This window comes from Seriola dumerili, unplaced genomic scaffold (assembly GCF_002260705.1).
Source record: "Seriola dumerili isolate Sdu_G_001 unplaced genomic scaffold, Sdu_1.0 BDQW01000088.1, whole genome shotgun sequence".
Taxonomy (NCBI): Eukaryota; Metazoa; Chordata; class Actinopteri; order Carangiformes; family Carangidae; genus Seriola; species Seriola dumerili.
In genome coordinates this window covers 11821921-11845889 of record NW_019174343.1, presented here as the reverse complement: position 1 = coordinate 11845889, position 23969 = coordinate 11821921, and the positions used below count along the sequence as shown (strand labels likewise).

The 23969-nt window shown below is 40.8% G+C and overlaps 2 protein-coding genes across 3 annotated transcripts; one reads left to right on the top strand and one right to left on the bottom strand.

Moving 5' to 3' along the window:
- Positions 1 to 4194, bottom strand: LOC111221983 (keratin, type I cytoskeletal 18-like). Of its 2 annotated transcripts, none has more exons than XR_002665108.1 (7): positions 3637 to 4194; positions 1937 to 2019; positions 1480 to 1636; positions 1206 to 1370; positions 984 to 1109; positions 479 to 763; positions 1 to 332 (listed from the first exon to the last, which is right to left on the bottom strand). XR_002665108.1 is itself a non-coding variant. In XM_022745601.1 (7 exons), the coding sequence occupies exons 1-7, from the start codon at positions 4093 to 4095 to the stop codon at positions 293 to 295; spliced, it is 1251 nt and encodes a 416-aa protein (XP_022601322.1). In that variant the 5' UTR covers positions 4096 to 4193; the 3' UTR covers positions 1 to 292. The 2 variants fall into 2 exon arrangements, 1 of the variants encoding a protein (XP_022601322.1); XM_022745601.1 differs by having other exon boundaries at positions 543 to 763; positions 3637 to 4193.
- A 5711-nt stretch (positions 4195 to 9905) lies between these two features.
- Positions 9906 to 16294, top strand: LOC111221508 (keratin, type II cytoskeletal 8-like). Its single transcript, XM_022744892.1, has 9 exons — positions 9906 to 10421; positions 12057 to 12265; positions 13011 to 13071; positions 13213 to 13308; positions 13438 to 13602; positions 14027 to 14152; positions 14353 to 14573; positions 14687 to 14727; positions 15514 to 16294. Exons 1-9 carry the CDS (start codon positions 9966 to 9968, stop codon positions 15831 to 15833), a joined length of 1695 nt encoding a protein of 564 aa, XP_022600613.1. The 5' UTR covers positions 9906 to 9965; the 3' UTR covers positions 15834 to 16294.
- Positions 16295 to 23969: the final 7675 nt, after the last annotated feature.

The window sequence follows — 23969 nt, the reverse complement described above, 5'->3', positions numbered from 1 at the left end:
ATGCACAAGACTCATGACTTTGGGTCAACATGCGGTTTTTATTCGTTTTTATTTTTCTGGCAGGTGAGGCAGTGGTTGCTTGTGAAAAAGCCCTGCCAGTTTCACTGTGGTGTGGAAGAATGCCTTTATTCAGAAGTGCTTCAATCATTTATGGTTTACACAGTATGTGGTCTTGGTTCAAAAATGGCTTCAGTTGATTGGACCAGCAGGACATTTTTTTCCCCCCCAAAATTGATAGTTGCGGGTTACTTTGCTTCCATTGTTGGTATGGTCCCAGATCCTTTGTTCCAAATTAGCTTGTGGCGGCCAGCTCATCTAGTGCGTCCTGGAGCCTGTACAAAACACAAATGAAACATTTTGACTCTCAGAATATTCATGTTGAAATAGTCATGTCACCACTGAAACAACTGGCAGTACTGCCTCACTATAGTCATACTTGACCATGCAAACTCTGAAAACAAGTGACTTAAGTATTCACCTCCACCACCATCATCACTTTGCCCCGACCTGTTTTTTCTCCTCCACCTCTTTATAACTCTTACTTGAAGTCTCCACCATCCAGCAGAGTCTTGTAAGTGCCAATCTCTGCCTCCAGTTTCATCTTCATGTTGAGCAGTGCCTCGTAGTCTTGGGTCTGTTGCTGGATGTTTGCACGCAAGTTGGACAGCTCCTCCTCAAGTCGAATAATAAGGCCATTGTACTTCTCCGTTTCCATGTTGTTTCGTAGCTCTGTGTTGCGTAGTGTGTCCTCTAAGGAGGCTTTCTGATAAAGGATTGGCAAGAAGGAATGAGAAGTTTGTTTTTTTTTTTTTTTAGGGCAATCAAGTCTAATTTGGGAGAACATGGGAACGTTGCGACCTTTACTTGGAAAATATTTGCAGCTTTACAAAAAGAAGTGATAAAAGATGTCTGAGTGGGTGTTCTGTGAATAAAATGCAAATGAAAAGATAGAATATAAAACACATTCGTAAAATTCTGCTTACTAAGCTCTGTTGTGAAGCAAGTTCAATTTCCAGGGTCTGGATCTGTCTGGATAGGTCACTCTTCTCCATGTGGGCCCCCTGGAGAGCTTCTGTGTTCTGGGATACCTGCACCTGTACATCTGAAATCTGAGGAAGAGATGGGGGGAAAAAAAGAAGTTCATCAAAAACCAAGATAATCCACAAGCGTATTTCTTCATGATTGCCCCTTTAGCGCTGCGTTACCTGATTTTCGTGCCATCGTTTGAGGTCCTCTGCATTCTTCACCGCCATCTTCTCATAGTTAGACCTCACGTCCTCCATGATCTGGGCCAGGTCCTGACCTTTGGGAGCGTCCACGTCCACTTGCACGCCTGACTGGGAGATCTGATTCCTCAGCTCCATCACCTCCTACAGGACAGACAGAGAGAAATGAACAAAAATGTTCAAAGACGTCAGACTCTACACACTGCAGCTCCACGATACAATGTAATAGTATGCAGGTGTAGTGTCAACTCACATTCTCATGGTTCTTCTTCAGGAAGACAAGCTCCTCCTTCACAGCTTCGATCTCACTCTCGATGTTCATCCTGCTCATGTTGGTGTCATCGATGACTTTCTTCAGGCCAGCAATGTCAGCCTCCACAGACTGGCGGATTGCGATCTCATTGTCGAACCTGTGCGCAGATACAAACTCTATTAGAGACGTAACCAGCTCATGTGCACACGCCGCTGCGTAGTATAGAGTTACAAAATGGCACCGCTGAGGTCCCAAGGAAATCCTGCAGAAACAACCCCACTACTGCAGAAATCATACTGTATCAGATAATATAGATATTAGACCACATCAACTGTACAATCTCTGTATGGACTTCTGCTTACAAAGTTTAGACCCTCTGACACCAGAGCAGAGCTGAGATGTTTCTCATTCATAATGCAACATAATTTACACTGAAATTAAAAATAAAGCAACCTACTTCACTTTGAAGTCGTCAGCAGCAAGACGGGCATTGTCGATCTGGAGCACAAAACGAGCATTCTCTGCAATCTTATCAAAGATCTGGGCAGAAAAAAAGAATTTGTGATCAGTGTGTGTCAAGAAAAAAAAGAGTTCTTTGTTCTGTTCTGGCCTAAATTAAGTTGTTAGAAAGAGCATCACTGGTAAACCAGAAGCCTCTTCATTCAGTGCATAACTTTGTTTTCTGCTCAAGTCATTATGTGTTATGAGATAGCAGTGTTTCACACAACTACAGATTTAAACATATGATTTGAATCACTATTTCCGTTATGTAACAATATCAACTCCAGATCCAAATTGCACACGAGGGCCACAACAAGGTTGAATCCACAGTAACAGTCAGTGAAGAAAAGAGGAACCACAAACTGAAGAACAGGAAGGGACGATGTTCCAGTGCCAACACAGAATCTGGTTTGTTTTAGCATTGTTGGAAAAATGGGTTTCCTGTTTGAATAAGTTATACAGAGAGTTTTTCTTCTCTCCAGTTTTCACGCAGCTGCACTGTCTCCGTCTGTCTGTCATTCTCTTTGTGTATGTAACTGTATGTGTTCATGTGTGCAGCGATAGCAAAATTCTTTGTGCATGAGTGTGTTTGCCAGTTTATAGTTTTTTATGTGCCCATGGTGTCCTGTCTCAAAGGAAAGGGGAAATACACGTCCCTTTATGTGTTGAATAAAACAAAGGGCCACCATCAGCTCGTTATTATGTGGCTCTGAAGAAGGGGAGTCTGGAGAAGAATGTGACATTTGACTCCGCTTGACTGGAGCTGATTGTTATACAACCAGTGCACTCACACACACACACGCGCACACACACACACACACACACACACACACACACACACACACACACACACACACACACACACACTTCCAGCTGGCAGTCCGAGATTATTTGTGTGTGTGTCATTACCACACATCTGTTTCACATTGAGGCCCTCCTACACCAGAGCAGACTTATAGAATCTCCATTTACAAGTAGGAGCATTTGGAAAAATGCTTTTGTCTGGTGGAGGCTGTTTGAGAGCTTGATGATACCCTCGTGGTGGTGAGGTGTACATTTAAAACATTGTCTGTGATGATGAGTGCTATTACATGCTCTCATTGACTTTCGTATTGGTCTCCATCAAGGCTTTTTAAAGCATTTAAACTCTCACTTTTCTAACTGTGCCTCACCAAGCTGTATCAAAGACTTCAACCAACACCTACAACTTCCTACTTTTAGATAACATTTATATACTTATGCTTCATACTTNGTGTCGGGGGGGGGGGGGGGGTTAGAGCGTAGCGACCACACCCTTCATTCTCTTGCAAGAAATTTGATAACTTACAAAAGAAATACTGCTGGTCTCAGTGAGAACTTTCTCACAATTAATTTTCAACACTGATACAATTTATTGCCACAAGTAGGTGTACATTTAAAACATTGTCTGTGATGATGAGTGCTATTACATGCTCTCATTGACTTTCGTATTGGTCTCCATCAAGGCTTTTTAAAGCATTTAAACTCTCACTTTTCTAACTGTGCCTCACCAAGCTGTATCAAAGACTTCAACCAACACCTACAACTTCCTACTTTTAGATAACATTTATATACTTATGCTTCATACTTAACTTCCACTTGTTCATTTTAATGGTCATTATGTATTTTCATGCTCACCTTTCTGCGTAGGTCGTCAATGATGGGTTCATACTTGCTGTAGTCTCTCAGTTCGGGCCCACCCTTCTCCAGCGCATCCCTGATCTTCATCTCCAGCTCACTGTTGGCCTTTTCCAGGTTCCTCACTGTATCCAGGTAGTTGGCAAGGCGATCGTTGAGGTTCTGCATGGCGCCCTTCTCATTGCCCAGGATCCCAGCACCGGCACCAGCTGCCATGGATGCACCACCACCACCAAAACCTGCTCCCATACCTCCACCCATTCCACTGCTCACCTTGAAGGAAGATGAAGAAGAGGCCATTGGGGCACCAGAGCGCAGGGAAGATGAGGAGACAGAGGAGATGCGAGCACCATGTCCACCAGCACCAGCATAAATGCTGGCAGCACCAAACTGGGGTGTAGAGCGGGTCATGGAGATGTGGGTAGAAGGCATCTGCTGCATGGATCTTCTGTAGCTCATTTTGGAGATAGTTTAGACTCAACAGAGAATGAAGTGAAAAATGGGATGTGGAAGCTCACTGCTGGCCGGCTTAGAAAGTAACGCTGGCAGCGGGAAGTGGGGAACTTTATACTCCTGCTTCTCTCTCAATCACAGCTGGTCTCTCAGACCCTGCCCACTTCAACATCGCCCCAGTCTTTCTTTCCTGCTCCCCCTCCCTGCTCTCTCATGCTCTAATGTGCTCCCACATCTTCCCCTTTTCTAACGTACAGTGTATTTTCTGTCTCCATGGAAATGTATGTGTTGTTTTTCTGTCGTGAAAACACTTAAAACATTCACATTTGAGCAACCAGAGCTGATCAGTTTAATTTAGTGAACTATAGAGATCACATAAACCACAGTTCACAACAAATGAAAGAAAGCAGTTGCAGACATGTTGTCCAACATTAAGTACACGCTTCAACAAAGAGGAACGCTGGAAAAGGATTAAATCAAAAAGTTAAAGGGGTAGAATATTCTTTGCAAAATGAGGTTTACTTTGTAAGCATGCAACCGAATTCTTTTGGTTTGCCCATAAAAGGCGTAATGTCTACCATTTGCTGCATAGCTTCTAAGTTTGTGGTCAGACAGGCTCCAAAACAAGCAGATTTTTCCTACCTTCCTATCTGGACTAAACTGATACAGCAGCTACAGTACAGATGGTTGTAGTTGTAGCTAAAACAGAGGGGGAGGGGAGCCACTTTTCACTGATTTATACTCTTAAAGTGCGGAATTATCTAGCAATAATAATATCTTCATCATAAACATTGAGTTGTTTATCAAAGGACATGTAATCAAATTTCAGCACAGTCAGCAGGGTGGACAATACAAACAATGAAACCTGCCAGGTTTAAAAGGAAACCAAGCTTCAAATATACCCAAAGGGTTAGCTTGTTAGTTGATACCAACCCAGAATACAATCAAAAGGAAAGACAAGCTGCCCTCATTCACCCCCAGTCATATCTGAACACAACTATTCTATTGAGGATTTCGAACAATTGTCTTTGAAGCCTTAACTGTGATACCAATCATGAGAACTACGTTTAATATGTCACCATGAAAAGTTTTGCTTTCTTTTTTTTTCATGGATCCTTTGTGAACCACCACAGCACAATCAAGATTAATTACTTGAACTTCTCCTGAAAACGTGTTTTCTGTATGTTAAGTGACCAACTGTACTTTGAGGATGGACAAGTGAGAAAGAAAACTGCATCATTTTCCGCAGCAGCACCAGTATGATTGGTTCTGGTAAGACTCTGGAAAGTTTTAACTGAGGCTGAAGTTGTGGTCAGAGAGGATTTTCACGCTGAGCGCAAAATGAACCACCCCCCGGGGCAAAATGGCAAAGTCTCCAACACCCTCCTGAGCTCGCATACAATCTAGTTCTTTTCTTTCCTGAGCTTACCTCACCGCCATGGTTGATCAAGTTTCACTGTTTCTCACACTTCACACCAGCCCCTCACTGTGCATTTTCTTTGCAGATCTCTTTTAGTAATACTCAATAAGAATGAAAAGCAGCATATAGAAGGCAGCAAAAAGAGATTAAAAAGCACAGGACACACCAATAGGTCTGACCTGTGACGAGGACAGGCAGATATAAAGAGGAACAGCGAATTAAATCAGCCTGAGTCGTATCTCATGACTGTTTCTCTATTGCCTTGTTTGTTTGAATGTGTGTTGGCAACATGTTGCCTCGCCTGCCATAGAAACAGGAACTTTACTTAACCAATAATGCAAATTCATGACACACATACCTGCCTTTTAATTTTTTTTAATTCCTGCTTTCATTATGTGTGCACACAAAGACTTTGTTTTATGAATGAAAACTCATCTGGATCTGAATTGCACACCTCTTCCCCAGATAAGACAGGAGAAAAGAAGGGCAGGAGCTGGAGTCTGTGAGTCATAGTAACACACAGCAGAAATCTGGAAACTACTACAGGAGTTTATGTGCTTCACAAATCTTGGACAGCTGTCAGATTATTTCTGCTCCCTGCCTGCCACGGCCTTGAATGAACCTCACTTCCCTCCCTTGTTCTTTTTGGTTTTTCTCTTGTCCTGCTTCAGTGTGGAACGAGTGCTCTCACACACCTTTATACAAAGTCAGAAATATATATTTGCATAGATGCATATTCATATTCATGCACATGACTGTGCGCACCCTGACAGACACAGGAAGGAATGTGGATGTGCATGTGAGTGTGATGCACCCATACACACTAATTTCCGTACATCCTCCCTTCCTGTCTTGATCACACCCTCATTGACTCACCCAAGATCTTTGAAAGTTGCCTAAAGAGGCAGTTTGTTTATTTTATATATTTATATATATTTATTTTATGTGACTCTATATTTCAGTTTTATGGCCAGGACAGTTTGCGTGTAGTGCAGGGGTCACGCATCAGAGGTTAGCGAAATGTGTCGACTACTAGACGTTTTCTCTGTGCGATGTCATGTCCATTTCTAGCACAAAGACATTTCACAGGAAGACATAAAAGGAGCAGAAGTAGAACTGGTACACTGGAGAGTCACCTGTACTCTCATGTGGAGACAAATGATTTATTTCATTCAAGGAAGTAAAACTGGTAAAAGAGAAAATTCAGTACACTGTAGACTGTTAAAATATCCCTATATGGTAAATTTCAAATTGATCTTTTTTTAGAACTGAATAATTTTAGAATATGAGCATATGTCTGAGGAAAAGTCAAATGAAAAGGAATTTTAGCTGAGAACAGGAGTACCTAGCTTAGATGAAAAGTTCAGGGATCACCAAATTCATTAGAATTTATCCTTGGATATCTGTGGCAAATTGCATGTAAATCCTATTCCCATGTGGACCACAGATGTCTGCACGAAATTTTATAACAATCCATCCAGCAGCTTTTGAGATATTTCAGTTTTGATCCAAGTGGTGACCTTGTGAGGCTAAACCAACCCTCCAGTATGGTTCAAGTTTCATGAAGTAGATTTCTGATGGCCAATGAGGCGCAGTGAATTTACTGGATGACCACATCATTGCCACCCCTCCTCCTCCAGTGCAGTCTCCTGGGCTGAAAACGTCCACATCCAGCTTCCAGTCACTAGAGGGCGTGAGTCTCAAAGCAAACAAACCTCCCATGCTGTGAGAAGAAGCCTGACACAGTCTGCTCACAACCACATGTTTCATAGCCACGCCTTTCACTTTTTTTTTACTTTGAGTGTATCTGCATATCTGCATTGAGTATATCTGCACTTTGATTACATCTACGTATATGTTTCACTCTATGCTCCATGCCTTGGTGTAGATTTCATTCATGTCTGTTGCGGAGGTTGTTTGAACATGCATCACTGAGCGCAGCAGGTAGTGAGTTTTATAACTGAGGTTTGTGATTTAAGGCTTGGTGAGTGCAGCCTCAAGACCAACACTGACACCAAACAATCATTTATTAAAATATATGCTTTGCTTACAGACAGGTTTTTATACCTTCAGTGTTTTGCTGCCTTTCTGCTTTTTCTCAGTTTTAGCCTTTGACTTGAGTTTAATTTTGTATTGTTATATAGTTCATAAAGCACTGCAGGCGTCACGTTAACTATAGCCATATCATAAACATGAAGATGCATGAACGATGAATGATGATAATGATAAAATCATCTTTATTACAGCCTTCACTGGACTTTTATTTTTATCTTTCTTCACTCTGCTTTAAATTGCTGTACACCATCATATATCCCACCCTGTCCTCTCCGAACATCTCAGTCAGTTTGTCAGTGGTTGTGAAATAGGTTTGTTTCTTATCTTTGCTAATTATCTTCTCATATCCCCCACTAGCTCATCTTCCCTCCGCCCCTCCTCTCCGACTTGTAGCATGTATGTGTCTCTGTTAGCACATTCCTGACTCGATGTGTCATATAGCAGCTTCATACAAAGCAAAACATCACTGGCCTCTTAAGAGACTGCAGGTCAGGGGGTTAGCTCTTTCAATTACCCTCTTACAGTCCTCATGCACAAAGAATGAGGAATTATTTCATGGGGAGAACAGAGAAGATCAGTCTTAATCATGATGAAGCCATGAAGACATGAAATAAATGCAGCTCTGTTCGTCAGTTATGATGATATATTTGTCAGAGAGGTTGAGTTAATGAAACAACAAAAACTGGCAGACTTGTACTTATATGGTTGCCTCCAAGTTTAGCATAGCAGCCCCATTGTGAAGAGTCACGTCACTGTTTGAGGCAAGCCAAGCAAAACATGCATTTTTTTTTTTGATTGGTGCAAAACCTGAAAGTCCCTCTCAGGTTGTTAACATGTACTTTCCATAACACACACACACACACACACACACCCTCTCTGTCTAATCACATTTAGTTTCCACACAGTAGAGTACCTTGGGATTTGGTTCTTTTCATTAGCTGGTAAATGGCTGTTTTTTTTCAGAAACATATAAAACCTGGAAAACAAAAGAATAGGGGTGTGGTGAAAATGCTGGTAGAGGGAGTAAGGGGGGTTATTCTGGTACAAATTAGACAGCAGTCTTAACCGCTCAGAAAAGATCATGAGTCATAAATCTGCCCAGCGACAAATAAATCATGATTTGCGCATCTTGAGATGATTGTTGAGGTACACGTTTGAAATAAAATTGCCACAAAACTATCTATCTATCTATCTATCTATCTATCTATCTATCTATCTATCTATCTATCTATCTATCTATCTATCTATCTATCTATCTATCTATCTATCTATTGCAGTCTAAGTACTTTTATGTTGTGTTTTTATGAGTTATTTATCACTACACTACTTTTATGGGTATGGAAAAGCTTTTTAAAACTAAGGTGGAGTCCAGAGTAAAATAGAGACATACTCTGTTTGCTCTTCACTTGGCTGATATGGAAGGAATGTTCATCAATAATTCCTGTGTGTGTGTGTGTGTGTGTGTGTGTGTGTGCATTGGTCCACTGATCATAGCTGATAATGGCAACATCCAGCAAAGTGCACCTTATAATTGTGCAATAGACTGACTTTACTAAGTGCATGCTTTTACTTTGAAGTTTTAGACGAAACCACCTGTAAAAGTCTAATGAACTTTTTTTTTTGCTTTTTCTATAACTTTTGTTATTATTTGTTTGATATGAGGATTTTCTGCAGCATATCTAGAAACACTTGTCAGTGGATCATATCGAGTGGGTAAAATTGGTTCTCCCACAATTATGAGACATACAGTGGCTGCCCACAAACACGTAAAGCCCATCACACTGGGAAACCACAATTTACTTTGCAATATGTCACGTCCATGAGAACTTGTAAAGGAGAAGAGAAGGTCCTAAAATGATGTGCTTGTTCATTATATCTAAGGTTTGACTTTATACACTGGTGCTGTGTGTACACAGGATACTTCAATGTAGACACTGTTTGAAGAGCAGTATATTTTTATGGATGCAAAATAGCCTGGGAGCATATGTCATTATGATGGAAAGCAATGTAATGTTTCAAGCATGGAAAATGACATTTTACAAACGTGTTAAAGTGAACAAAACTCTGGAGAGTTTTCCAGTGTTTCTGCAGTAGTTTTATAGAAACTGGCACACTGACTATTATGCAATTCTTGTTCTCCCTCCAACACTGTGCTGTAAATGTGTAACATGATGCGATTTTCTTCCCTAACATTCCCTCAGCTCTTCCCCTCTCCTCCTCTCCCCCCTCAACCTTCACTCCCCTGCTGAGGACACCAGCCAATCGCACCTCAGCACGGTCCCTCCCCTGCTCTGATAAATAGCACTGAGGACCAGGGAGGGTCCTATCTGCCTGACTCTCCTTCCCTCAGCAGAGTCTCTCCTGTCACACCATCTCAGTGCTACAGACTCCCTCTGTGACCATGTCTGTCAGAGCCGTGAAGACCACCACCTACTCCACCCTGTCATCCTCCTCCAGGGGCCCGACCCAGGGCTTCAGCAGCCGCTCCTTCTCCGGCTATGGAGGCCATGGTGTGGGTAGTGCCAGGCAGAGCTACGCTGTCCGCAGCTCCTATGGGGGAGTGGGCAGCAGTGGTGCTGCCGTGGGTGCTGGGGGGTTTAAGGTGGTCGGTGGGTACGTTGCTGGGGGGTCTGCACAAAGAGGAGGTGGAGTAGAGTTTGGCTATGTGGGCTACGGTGGAGGTGTGGGAGGCGGCATGGCCAATGAAATGGTGGCCCCCATCACTGCGGTGACTGTGAACAAGAGCCTGCTGGCCCCCCTGAACCTGGAGATTGACCCCACCATCCAGGCGATCCGCACCCAGGAGAAGGAGCAGATAAAGACCCTGAACAACCGCTTTGCTTCCTTCATTGATAAGGTCAGTCAAGTGGACATTGTCTTGAAATATCAAAGATAAACATCATTGTACCAGAGGGAAATTGTTTCTTTCATGGCATAAAGGCAGGATGGGGACGACTGCAATCACAAAAATAACAATAAACAGCACATTCTGCATGTTGCTTAGTTTCCTATATTCTGTTATCATCCATGACTGGTGGGATAAAAGTAATAACGTCCACACAAAGTATAAAATCACTCAGGAACCTCAGAGGAAATTAGTGCACTGCAAGCCAAAATAGCTCAAGGTGAAAGAGGTCTGATTTCATAATGGAGATCATCAAGAAACTGCCTGTAAAAGCTATGTATATAACAATAAGCAGTCTGCTAAAAGCCAGGCGCGGTGATTCTGTGGAGGTTACTGACTGTTATGAGTCATGGCTTAGGTTCCTCAAATGTTGAGCGTCTTGATCTCAGATAAGAGGATCAACCTGGATACAGAGCACATACAAGGCTGAGATGAAGGGGGTAACATCCCTGTGTGAGCAATATCCTGCGTTTTGATGAAAGTAGACAAAGTGACAGGCGTATCCATGCACTCTGGTATTCATGTTATGAATCCATTCTTACGTTCAGGCTTTGCAAAATGTTATGTATTGTGTTATTTTCAAACTTCATTGCCTGAAAATTCACAGCCTGCAAAGACTTATAGAAAAAAAAAAGAGAGGGAGTGGCAGGGGAAAAGTCTGATGAGACAAGCTCGTTAAAGTAAAAGCTCTGTGGAGTACATCACTACAGTAGAAAAAAAATAGCATTTGTTATCCAGCCACTATTAAACATCAGAAAAATGTCAGAAACAGCTCTCTTATCAATCATCAGACAGAAGCTTGCACTGTTCTCTACCCGAGATTGATCAGATTCTTTAGTTATCTGTCATTGTATCTCATAAATGTGCTCTGTTGTTTAAAGAGGCACCCGGCAGAAATGTAGGGTAGAAGTTAACCTGTTAATCAATCACGCTGAGGCTAATTCATCAAATTGCAAAACAAAACACTCTACCCCTCCTCTACATGGCATTGTGACATGGCATGCACACAGACACACACGCGCACGCGGAGCTGTGTGTCTCTCGTCATGTTTGCAGAGTGGTAGCAGGACCCCACCCAGGGTCATCAGGGTGCTGAATAGAAAAGTTGTAAAGGGGCGAACTGTGCCACAATTGGGAAACAGTGCCGCTCTGTGTTGAAACGTGGCACTATGGGTTACGAACTGAGTGACCAGTAACTGATGTGACATTTAGAGGTTGCTGTAGGTGGGAGACGTTCAGTTCAGTCATTTTTCTTTTGGTTGATGTTCATGTGTTTCTTTGTCCGTGTCCATCAGCAAACAGAGTGAAGCCATTCATGCTTTTTGAGTCACTCCCACCCTCTCTTCACATGCATTCTTACTCTATCAACCACACATATGACTCAACCACCTCCCCCTACCCACAATACACAGTTACGTTTTTTGTTTCACCATGTGAAAATGTGTATCATGCATCCAGTCTTTTATCCGTCAGACTGGTGATATCTATATACTCATACACTCACACAGCCATCTCTAAATGAAGCAGATGAAGCAGAGCTATGTATTCACCTCTTTGTGTACTGATCATTGACTTTTCTCTCTGCAGGTTCGTTTCCTTGAACAGCAGAACAAAATGCTCGAGACCAAGTGGAAGCTTCTGCAGGAACAGACCACTTCTCGCTCCAACATCGATGCCATGTTTGAAGCCTACATTGCCAACCTGCGTAAACAGCTCGACAACCTGGGCCATGAAAAAGTCAAACTGGAATCTGACCTGCATCACATGACGGGCCTGGTTGAGGACTTCAAAACCAAGTAAGTTTTTACCCTGAACCTGAAGTTCCTGCCAGAGGCTTAATTTTTCCAAAACATGTTGTACATGTGTTGTCTGGACATAATTTTTGTAATAACTTATAGTGAGGATTGTATGTGTGGAAAAAGCCTGCCTATGGCCAGACTGACACTAGATTTATATTTAGACACACTGCTATACATTTTGGCAATTAAACATTTGATATATCAACCTGTAGACTTTCTTATCTCTCTTTTTTTTGTTGTTTTTACATAAAAACAGAATTGATACTAATCTGATTAATATTGAAAAAAAAAAATGTTTTAATGTGTGACCAAGATGTATGGTGAGTAGGATGTTTTCCGGTGTAAAAACTAACTTGTCAGTGCACTCTGGTGGACAAACTATGACACTGTTTCTAAATGATGTCAACCCTAGTTTGGCATTTCTGTACTGCAATCTCCCGTTACTTAATGGCCAACATACACACATCAATACTGATATATCTGCAATAATAAACGAATATCAATCTGACTCTAATCCATTATTTAGTTTGGATATTAAAGTTAGTGAAAACGCCACATACATTCAAATAATTACCTCATATATACAGTATATAAGGTATATTCTTTATCTGTTTTTACCAAGAATTATATTCTAAGCCAATGTGGGCTTGATATTTGCAATGATATACAGCATATGGGTCAGCTGGAGTTCAAAAGACAATTTTGATGATTAAGATTAAACTGAAATTTTTCTATTTTCCAGGTATGAGGATGAAATCAACAAGCGCAATGAGTTTGAGAACAACTTTGTCCTCATAAAGAAGGTCTGTTTTCAGACATACTCAGGATCTTGAAACTATAATTAACCTTTGAGCACAATGAGCCCACACAATGACCATTTGTGCCTCAGGGTCAGGCCTATATGCAACAATGATTTTCTCTCAGTGCTGTCTTTTGCCTTGCAGGACACAGATGCAGCATACATGGTCAAAGTGGAGCTGGAAGCCAAACTGGACGGACTCTCTGATGAGATTGAGTTCTTGAGGCAGATCTATGATGCTGTAATAACCTTCTAACTTCATTTTTCAGTTGATTTAACTATATGGTATTAAAAAAAAGGCATAACCTCAAAATTATGTGTTTCCATGTCTGTTCATCCTCTGTCCATGCTGATGTGTTTCCCTGTGTAGGAAATCTGTGAGCTCCAGGCCCAGATCAAGGACACATCTGTTGTGGTGGAGATGGACAACAGCCGTAACCTTGACATGGACGCCATCGTCGCTGAAGTGCGTGCCCAGTATGAAGATATCGCCAACCGCAGCAGAGCAGAGGCTGAGTCATGGTACCAGACCAAGGTGAGGCCGCTCTTTGTGCTATTTGAGACAGAGCCTGTGAGTCTGTGAGGACAGTCCCTGCAGCTGACTTCTTGTTATCACACATGTAAACCAGCTGTGGCAGATGGTGTAGGACGACTTCTCTTCTCCTGTCTTTTCTTGTTTTTGCCCTTTAGCCACATCTCACCTCAACTTATTTTACTTCAACTGTCATTTTCTCAAACATCTCAAGTGGACACACGTTGCTGCAGAAACTAAACACAGTCCATCTGGTGATTGCACATCACTGTATGTTGTAATCGATATCTCACCTTGCCAAAAGTGAGGCTAAAAACAAACATCAGCAACACCTGGAATGACACCAGACTTTCAAGACAACTAAAAATACCCAGGTTGTCATGCTGCATTTTGATGTGTCAGTCTGACTTGTCTCTGTCTTTATCAGTATGAAGAGATGCAGCAGTCAGCAGGCAGATATGGTGACGACCTGAAGTCAACCAAAGCGGAGATTGCTGACATGAACCGCAGGATAATGAGGCTCCAGTCTGAAATTGACATAGTTAAAGCACAGGTGAGGATTACAGATTTCACTTTCGTTTATTTAGACATATTTTACTGTAATCAGATTTTGATTTGACAACATTTTTTATTCCTGTATTTACTGTAATAGTGTAGATAACTGTCTAGTTAGATGTACCTATCTGAACAAAGACTACAGTATCAAGAGTTTGCAGCATAGCTCACTTCACTTTTTCCCCACTCCACTCTTAGCGAAACAGTTTGGAAACTCAGATCGCAGAGGCTGAGGAGCGTGGCGAGCTGGCAGTGAGGGATGCAAAACTTCGCATCAAAGACCTGGAGGGAGCTCTCCAGAGAGCCAAGCAGGACATGGCCCTGCAGGTCCGCCAATACCAGGAACTGATGAATGTGAAGCTGGCCCTGGACATTGAGATCGCCACCTACAGGAAGCTGCTGGAGGGAGAGGAGACCAGGTAAGATGTTCCTGTGAGAGCGAGTAATGAGAACTGCATCCTTTACAGCAACACTACTCTGTACATCTCATGGTGTTTTGCTTGTTCTTGTCTTTTTCCATTTGTCTCTACAGGTTAGCAACTGGAATCAAGACCAGTGTATCCAAGCAGACTTGTAAGTTCATGTCCTATATTGGTGCAAATATTTAAAGTGTTTCACTGTTGTTGATTTTTGCCACATTACAGTATAAACCCATGAAAAACAAGCCAGGAAACAGGAATAAATAAATAAATAAATAAATAAATAAATAATAATCACCTTAGATACTTTCAATAAAATACTTTATGTGACAAATTGATCTCCTTATGTCTCTTTCCCAGGTAACCTACCTGTTATGTCACTTTATATGTTGCGTCTTACTGGTTAAAGAGTCTAAAGTTTTGTATCTCTCCACGTTCTCGAACAGCGAATGAGCCCACAGAACAGGAACAATTTACTCTGCATTAGGAACAAGACTGAGAAAATTGTTAGCAGAAGACTCTCAGGCGAAATTTGCTCCCATCGTCTGCACTTGATTTAAATATTCTGTGAACCATGTTTTCTATGTGATGGTTGCATGAAAAGTAAAGAGAAGTGCTTTACAAGGTCCAGAAAGCATTAAAAGAGAACACATTTGAAGTTGTGAGCTCTGGATTTGCAGTGTTACAACATAGTCGGTGGCAGTGCATCAAGTAAATGGAGAAAAGGTTTTTTCAGTTTTTTCTTTGGATAGACCTAATTTACATGTAATGTCTCAATGGGCCGTTCAACTCCTGTTCCTGACATAGGCTGACAAGAAAAACTTTGCAGAAAAGATATTCAGATCAATATAAAATACATATAGTGCATATAATGTCATCTCTCTTGCCACCTTCCCACTATGTCCATGTTCATCATTACCTTTTACTTGTGAATGTGCAGCTGTGAACTACAACGCCTACGGCCTAGAGAGCTCCCGCACCCCGTCCTACGTCAGCTGCTCCTTTGGTGGACTCAAAGCGGGCAGCAGTTCCGTCACTGCCGTTGAAGGAGCAGCAGTGAAGAGCACCACGGTCACCAAGACAGAAACTGTGGTGGTCAAGGCTGAGGAGAAGAAGGAGGAGAAAGAGGAGGAGAAGAAGGAGGAGAAGAAGGAGGAGGAGCAGGTAGCAATCGAGGCGCCGGCTGCTGAGGAGAAGAAGGAGCAGGAGCAGGAGCAGGAGCAGGAGCAGGTGAGGGCTGAAGCTGTGGCTGAGGAGTGATGTTTTCAGATTCATGATTTTTGCCCTTAGAACACACTCACTCTGCTTTATCATCCAGTTCTTTAATGGTTCATTCACAAAGTGCCTTCCCCAAATATTGGGTGTGTGTTTACTGTAAAACACTTTCAGTCAGATAGCCTCAATGAAGAGGTGCTAATGGATGAGTCCTTGTTCAGGCTTCTGAAAGTTAATTAGTTCTTTACTGTCAACTGTAGTCTGAGTCGCTGCCGGGGGTTCAGTGATATCTGCACCACACTTGTTTAGCCAGCAGGTGGCACTGTTGTGTGTGTTTTCCTCTGCTGTTCCTTCTGGTCCTTGGACCAATGCAAAGCACTGTGAAACCTGTAACTTAGGATTTGATCTCTTTTAATATGAACAAGTTTTGGAAAAATACACCAACCATCAACACACAAAACACTGTGTGCTAAACCTGCTGTACCAAAACAATAAAATATAAATGACTCACAATAGTCTTCATGATTTCTATTTAGACAAAACCTTTTTTTTTTTTTTTTTTGGTGTGCTGCTTTTGGCAACACCTGTTTGCTCAACAATAAATCTTCTTCAAACAGTAATTTACACAGTATTATGTTGCATTTTGCAAGTGTTGGATTGTAAATTTCTCTATACATTTCATTTAGTTGCACTTGAGTGAAAAACTTAGTATTTCATTATTTTCAACATTTACTTTGAACATTTACAATAACACCTCACATTTGGAGAAAAATAGGCTATTTAAAGAAATATTATGGATGCAATGGGAGCCAATGAGAAAACATATGCAATCAGCCTCGAGAGATTTGCTATTTAGTTATTCCACTATGTCAACACACGCATACACAGAAAAACAAGTTTGTGTTTTAACAGTGTCCAGCAAAGAAAACTTGCATTATGTGAAGTAATCTTCCACTCAGTCAACCTTTTCTCTGGAACACCTGACAAGTCCTGGCCTGCCATGGTGCAAGGTCACTGTTTCAGGAGTTTCTCTTAAATTACATTAATTGAAGGTAATGCATTCCTTCAGGAAATGTCATATTCCCAACACCTTTAAACACTAATTGCATGTATTTAAAAGTCGCACAAAGCACATACAAAACAAACTAATCCAACATATAATCTAAATCAAAAAGGCCACGAATTCTATCAAGGAGCAACTCATGCAAAAACTGGATGTGTGAGGGTACTGACGAAACATATGTGATTTAGTGAGGAACAGGGTATTTTTCTCTTACAGTAAATGCTTACTTAAGAGGCCTCTTCTGTCCTACAGGAACAGGTCTGAACGTGAATTATGGGTGGTGGTGCCACACCCAAGGCTATACAAGTGCTCATGAAGTCAAGGACGGAAAAATACACAAATCCCACAATCCCACCCACTGTTCATCACTTTCAATGGATATGTGGCTGCTGACACACACCTGGACATGACATTTTCAGGTCTCAACGCTTGATGATCTAAGTGCATGAAAAAGCATGATATCAAAGTGAATAGTATACAGTCTAACCACAAATATGTTCACAACAATAGTTGTAATCGGTGACATGAGATGACAGTGATAACCTGACCTCTAGTAATATCATGCATTCAATTTCTGTTCAGTGTGAGCTGTGAAAGGCTGTGGTGACCTATATGGCTGCTTTTTTTTTCTTTTAAAAAATAGAAAATAACTGCAATGCAAGTAACAGAAATCTGTATTCAGTTTTTCACTTGAGTAAAATTTAGAAGAATAGTTAGAGCATGCTCATCTGATTTCTGAGAAGATTAATACCCCTCTTATACCTATCTGTTCAATATAAGACTACAGCCAGGAGAAATTTAGCTTCGCTTAGTACAGAGAGTGAAAATGCGGAAAATACTAGCCTGGCTCTGTCCAAAGGTAGTCCGCCTAACAGCACTGCTAAAGCTCAGTAATCAACACGTTAAATCTTGTTTGTTTTATCCAATAATATGAAAACAGAGTGTTAAAATGACAATTCATGGTTTTATCAGCGTTATGTGCTGGACTTTATGTTGGCTAGAGACATCATGGAAACTGCTCAGGATGCTAAACTAAGCTAGCTAATGTTACATTTAAAGGACACATTTGAGAGTGATATCAGTCCTCCCATCTAACTCTCCACCAGAGAGCAAATTAGCATATTTCCCAAAAGTTAAACTTGCTTTAAGGCAGTCGCGGTGGCAAACTGTGCATATGTATCAAAACAAAACAAAAAAAAGAGTATTATTTATGTATTAAAGGTCCCACATTGTATTAAGTACTTACTTCCTTTTTTCTTTTATTTATTTATTTATTTTTGACACAGCGAAATGCACAAGGCCCATAGTCAGAAACTGGGCCTTAAAATGATCTGTCAAGAAATTTTTGTAAATTTGTGATGTCACAACAAAGCAGTCACCACTCTCAGCCAGGTCCGAAAGCTAACTCACCCGAACCCACCTTGCAGTGGGTCTGAGTGAGCCAGCCTTGCAGGATTCGGTTTCTCTGAATGTTTACTTGAAACCTGCTATATTTCATTCGATCGCTCAGAAAAGCACCTGCGTCCAATGAAACACTGGAAAAGTGCAAAATGTAGGAACTTCAATGTATTAGCATTGTTTTGATGTTGTAACAGCTGCATCTGAGCCCTGTCATGTCACATATAGCTGGTGAATATTTTATGAGCTTATCGTGTCTGTAACAGCTCTCAGAATAATGCAGTAGAGTTAAAGGCCAGACTTGAAATTCTCACGTAAATATGCCAGGGCTATAAAATTCCAAGTACAGCAGCTGAAAGTAAAACCAGCTCTGAGCCTCTGGTTGCCATTACAATTCAGAACCCTTTTTGTAACAGAATAAACTTGCTCAATGTCATTCAAACTGTGAGCTGTCATCAGCAGATGAACAGTGCAGACACTTTCATTGTAATATTTTTAATTAGTTAATAAATATAAGTTAATAAAATGCATGGTTGCAAATTGTGCCGACCTAATTGTAGGCTGTTACAGTTGATGTTGGTAAGTACATATAAAAACTCATATTTATTGGACACTGTCCTGTAAAACACGAGCTCAGAGGTCATCTGTGCTAGCAGCTTATTATGATCCATAGTTACATTATATTGTTGGGTGACCTCTAGTGCTATTATGTATTATGTATGTATTATGACAGGAGCAAGTTTATTGTCTAGTTAATTGTTGTAACCATGACGCTGAAGGTCCTGTAACCTAAAGGAAGTCCTAATTTTAACCTAAACAATGATGGAGGCAGTGAGACACAAGGCTATCAGATAGTGAGGAAATGTGCCTGAGTAGCTGGTTAGCGTGCTAATTTTAGTCAAGGAAAAAGTTGCCGTTGCTTTTCACCACTCTCTTAGCGAGTAAAGACACAAAGTTTGATGCTGAACTTTCAAGATTTCAGCTAGACTGGCAAGCAAACAGCTGTTAATGCTAACGTGGGATATGTAGCAATAGCAAAACTTACAAATAGCCCGTACAAATGCAACTTTTTAAAGAATTTGTCTTTTCTAACCATTTGAGTGGTTGACTCTTCAACCTTTCAGCGTCTCTTGAGAGCTGATTTGATTGTTTGCCCTGTAGGAGAATCTGCTCTGACAGCTTCTGCTACACAGATATACACTAACTCAGGCACATCTGTAGCCTACAGCTGCTGCAGCTGTGGGTGGTTCTGGTGGTTACAACTCGCTAGATCCAAAATCTCAGTTTACGGATTAAAATTCATTCATACATTCACATTGCAACTCTTATTCATTCACTAACAGTTGTCCAATCTGCCCCTGGGGGGATGACACAACTCTACTACTCTTCAGATGACACATTGAGCCAGGACTGTGCGCGCTACTCCTCTCTGTAGTATTGCGCACTATCTGTGTTCTAACAGGAAGGATTGCCAGTGCTGCAGAAAAACTTGACATAGGTCCAACTTGATGTCATGTTTGTTGTTGCACGCTTGCCAAATTTACCCCTGTGAATAAAACCTTTCTCAGGCTGGCAAGTACAGAATCAAAAATAAGCACATTGTAACAAAAAAGAGAAAAAAAAAGCTTTTCCAGTATATGTAAGTGCACAGAATGGGGTGTGGCCATGGTGACAAGAGGAAAAGAAGAAAACTGAAAGAAACTTGGCTGCACTACTATTGATTGATGTTGAGCTCACATTCCCTCCTGTTCCTCCTCCTGACCCAGGGTGAACAGCATGACATGTAGTCACAGGTACCAGTTTTGCCTTCATGTTATGCAATCTATACAATATGCCTCTGTGTAATACAGTATGTACGAACACCCCAAGGGTGCCAGCAGATTAAATATGTTCACACCTCAATAAGAAAAGAAAATCAAGTGAATGCTTTTCTCTCTGCTTCATTCAACTGCCTGCAGGCAAATGCTGTTTGAGTTATTATAATCATAATGCTCTCCACATTCTTTTAACAGTGCTTCTGGTTTTCAATGTAACAAGTTGGTCAAAGCTTGTACAGCAGCGTCTGTTGTAACACAGGGCAGAGCCAACAACACCCAAACATAGGGGTTTAATTACAGATACACCTTACAGGGGTGTACTGAGCACCTGAGACAACAATGAGTCAGTTTATGAGCTCATCAAAGAGAAACTTTTGTCTCAATTACACATATTACAATGCCTAATACAAACTTTTTACAAAACAGTTTAACTTTTCCTATTGTGTTCTGTAAGACAGTAACATGTGACATTTATCCACAAGTGAAGATTAAGTCACATATACTAAATGCCAGTAATGAAGCACTTTGACATACTTGTAAAAAAGTATCAGTGTTTGATGTCTCTCCAGGTTTTCATGATTTAGTTTGTAGACTGTCAGATTTAATAGGCCAACACTAAAATTACACCAGCGGCAACACTGTTAATCACTGCATCAATTTGTCTCATCCAGGATTTGTCTATACATGACTCGATATAAAAAAAAGGCAAGACTGACAAGTGTTTTTAAACCATGAACAAAAAAAGAAAAAAAAGGATGTTCTCTCAACTTGACAAACTTGTCTGAATTCCTCTGCTGCCTCTGAGTGGAGGTGACAGACAGATGGAGGATTAAAATCAGTAGAATGGAAGAGTATTCATCATTCCTGCAATGCCTGACAGAGGTGTGCCCATTTTCTTGTGTTAAAACCAAAGCATGCAACAACACCAACAACAGCTATTGCTTTCTGAAAAAAACAGATTCTTTTCAGGCTGGGCTGCAGGACAGTCACATTGCATTTGAGCACAAAGAACATGATCTACTCGGGTGGGTGGAAATGTGTCTGGTTACACCAGAGAAGTAACAGCAGACATACATCATTAATAAGAAAAAATAAAATTCAGTAAAGTAGCATTTGAGAGTTAAAGATAATCTAAAGCAACCTAAAAATGTTGTAAGTTGTAACTTCTAAAAATGCCTTTGAAAAACAAGAAAGAAAAGCAACCTGTCATCCCGTCTTTGTCCTTTCCATTTACATTCATGAGGGGGGCAAAACATTAGGAACACCCTTCAATATATTGCACTCCAGTATGTGACCATTCACTAATACAGAATCATCACCTTACTGACAGTGACAGCAAAAACTGAAAATATACAAGCCTTGTAAGAGTAGAATTGATGGCAGAGCTGTTGCATTCGATTGCATGAATTGTACAGGTGTAGCTAACAGAGTGACCAATGAGTGCACATCCAAAGCTATTATTGAATTCAACAGGTTGCATATATATATATAAGTATCTGGTTTGGCACTGAAGATCCCTGATTCTTTATTTTGAAATACCACCTCTCTGACAGGTTCAGAAGAAAACCCACTAAAGCCATTTAATCAGCATATTTGTCTGAGTCTAAAACAGGTTTTGAATCATAATTTCAGAGACAAATTGGAGAAAAACTCAAATCTATGGTGTCCCAGTGCTATTATAGTGGGATCTCATTAGATACAGATCCACTGAGACAGACTCTGTGCAGTCACTGTGAAAGAAAATCCCCGGTCCAGAGCAGAAATCCTCTGTTAATCCCCACATCATGCAGTCTTGTCTGAACTGAGCATGTTTACACAGTCAAAAGCAGAGGTGAAATCTAAAATCAATTTCTAAAATATGTCTAAGAAAGCTTGAGATTTGATATGACAAGGCCTTCTTCTTTTCAAATCCGCCACACACAAAACCTTGTTTGTTTTGCCTTCATTATACACAGACATTTTGCAGCTCATCCACGTATTCTTTCAGAGACAAGACTTCTTAAAAGGCTTATTTTCAACTGACCCACTACTTTGTTACATTTAGTAACATTGCTTATACAAAATCTTATATAACATGATAAAGTGCCTGTAATGTCATTCTCATCAGCATAAAATGAAATGTGTACTGTATCCCATATTATTATAATTATTTTCTATTATGTCCTGTGCAAGATTTCATTGTCCAAAACAGGTATGAAACCGAACCGCACAAAAGGGCATATTTCAAGAGAACATTAGCGTGACTTATGCAGCTCGCCTAGCCACTAAAAATACAACTAAATACAACTGATCAATTACCAAAAGGCAAGTCAAAGGAGAAAACTACGCTGAAAATAACCAATAATATGGGCAATAAATGAGAAAAAAGTTCTCAAAACAAACAAACAAACAAACAAATAAATAGTGCATATTACTTCAGTCCAATTCAGTCCAGTCAGTCATGCAACAAAAAAGCAAAGCAGTACAATTCATGTTAAAGACTAGAGTCAGATGTGCACGCAGCAAAAGCAGTAATGATTAAGGAGGTAGCTGCAGAGCAATGAATTAGCAGCAGCACCGGCAGAGGCGTTTTTAAAAGCTTGAAGTTGTGAAGGTGCATTGGATGAGGGCATGTTACATGTGAATGCAACAGTGCAACTTGCTTTCTGCCAGAAATTGCTTGCAAGTGCCACCTCATTTAAGAAAATTCAAATTACCACAAATTACCTGACAAATGGATAACCTGGGGCTCGAGGTATCACAGGAGGATAACTGTACTTGTTGCTGTATGCGCTGTACTTAATGGGAACTTGCAGGTGTCTGGATAAGACATCAGACAGAAGACAGGTGTTGGACATGGGTGGTCAGCAGCCCACAATTTTTCACTCTCTAACAGATTCATTTCAGCCATGGCAGGTGCATAATGGAAAGCAAAAGTTATTTGAACAAATGAAGGTATAAAGGTCAAACCTTCATATTTTGTTGTTCATGCCTTCACTGTTGCACACCTGTCAACCATCCTAAATATGTCATGCCTGATTTATCTTACCTTCCAGAGAAACTAGTTGGTTTAACAATACATTCATCAATCATTCTCTCCTGAAACCTATTGACAAGTCGTTCAGGCCCCACGGGGCATCTCTTGAGGGCTGGAATGGAAGGACTATTTGGTTAAATTTACTGCATGACTCTGGGGCACCTGTCAGCTGGGCGAACCTGTCAGCTTGACCAGTTTGGTTCCAACTATGTATCTAAACTATGATCTGACAGAGCTAAGCTGCCATGCCCCAAGTGTGGTGTCTGGTAATCACTGGGTGTGGTAGATGGTATCCCACTTCAGGAGAAATATTTCCAGAGTTACTTAGAATCACGATCTAACAGCATAACTATCACTATCACAAATACATTTTACTCCACAGATATGATAACAGTACAGTGGCAAAGTGGCATAACCTTGTTTGTTCTGCCCTATTTAATTATAAAAGTAAAGTTGTTTTTCACAATAAAAGATCATATGTTTTCCTTCCTAATTCCTCACTTATTCCCATAGAGCTACAATTTATTTATTTTTTGCTGAGTTGCATTCATTTAAATAAAATACATTTTGCGAATGTATTTTTCACATGGTGAGCAAGAATTTCTGCATGTCAGGATGACAGTTTTTTGTTCCTTAGATTTTTCTGTTTCAGTTTTATGTCAACAGAAAACACTCCCTCAACAAAAGCTTTGTGTTGAAATGACACACGGTGACATTAAAAGGATTTGTTATCAGTGTGTGGTGCAGCTCAATCATCATCATTTGTATTCACTGATTATTATGGCCTTAACACGGCATGAAAAGTGTGTGCAGAACTATAGTTCTGCACACACTTTTCACTTTTCACTTTTCACTTTGCACCTGAGAGTACAGTACTCAGGCTTTGT

Excerpts from the sequence above, each read along its gene's own strand:
- LOC111221983 (XM_022745601.1), bottom strand. The coding sequence starts at position 4,095 with ATGAGCTACAGAAGATCCATGCAGCAGATGCCTTCTACCCACATCTCC. Across the intron at positions 1,637-1,936 it reads GCTGACGACTTCAAAGTGAA|GTTCGACAATGAGATCGCAA; the intron begins GTAGGTTGCTTT and ends ATCTGCGCACAG. Across the intron at positions 1,371-1,479 it reads TGAAGAAGAACCATGAGAAT|GAGGTGATGGAGCTGAGGAA; the intron begins GTGAGTTGACAC and ends TCTGTCCTGTAG.
- LOC111221508 (XM_022744892.1), top strand. The coding sequence starts at position 9,966 with ATGTCTGTCAGAGCCGTGAAGACCACCACCTACTCCACCCTGTCATCC. Across the intron at positions 13,072-13,212 it reads ACTTTGTCCTCATAAAGAAG|GACACAGATGCAGCATACAT; the intron begins GTCTGTTTTCAG and ends TTTGCCTTGCAG. Across the intron at positions 13,603-14,026 it reads AGTCATGGTACCAGACCAAG|TATGAAGAGATGCAGCAGTC; the intron begins GTGAGGCCGCTC and ends TGTCTTTATCAG.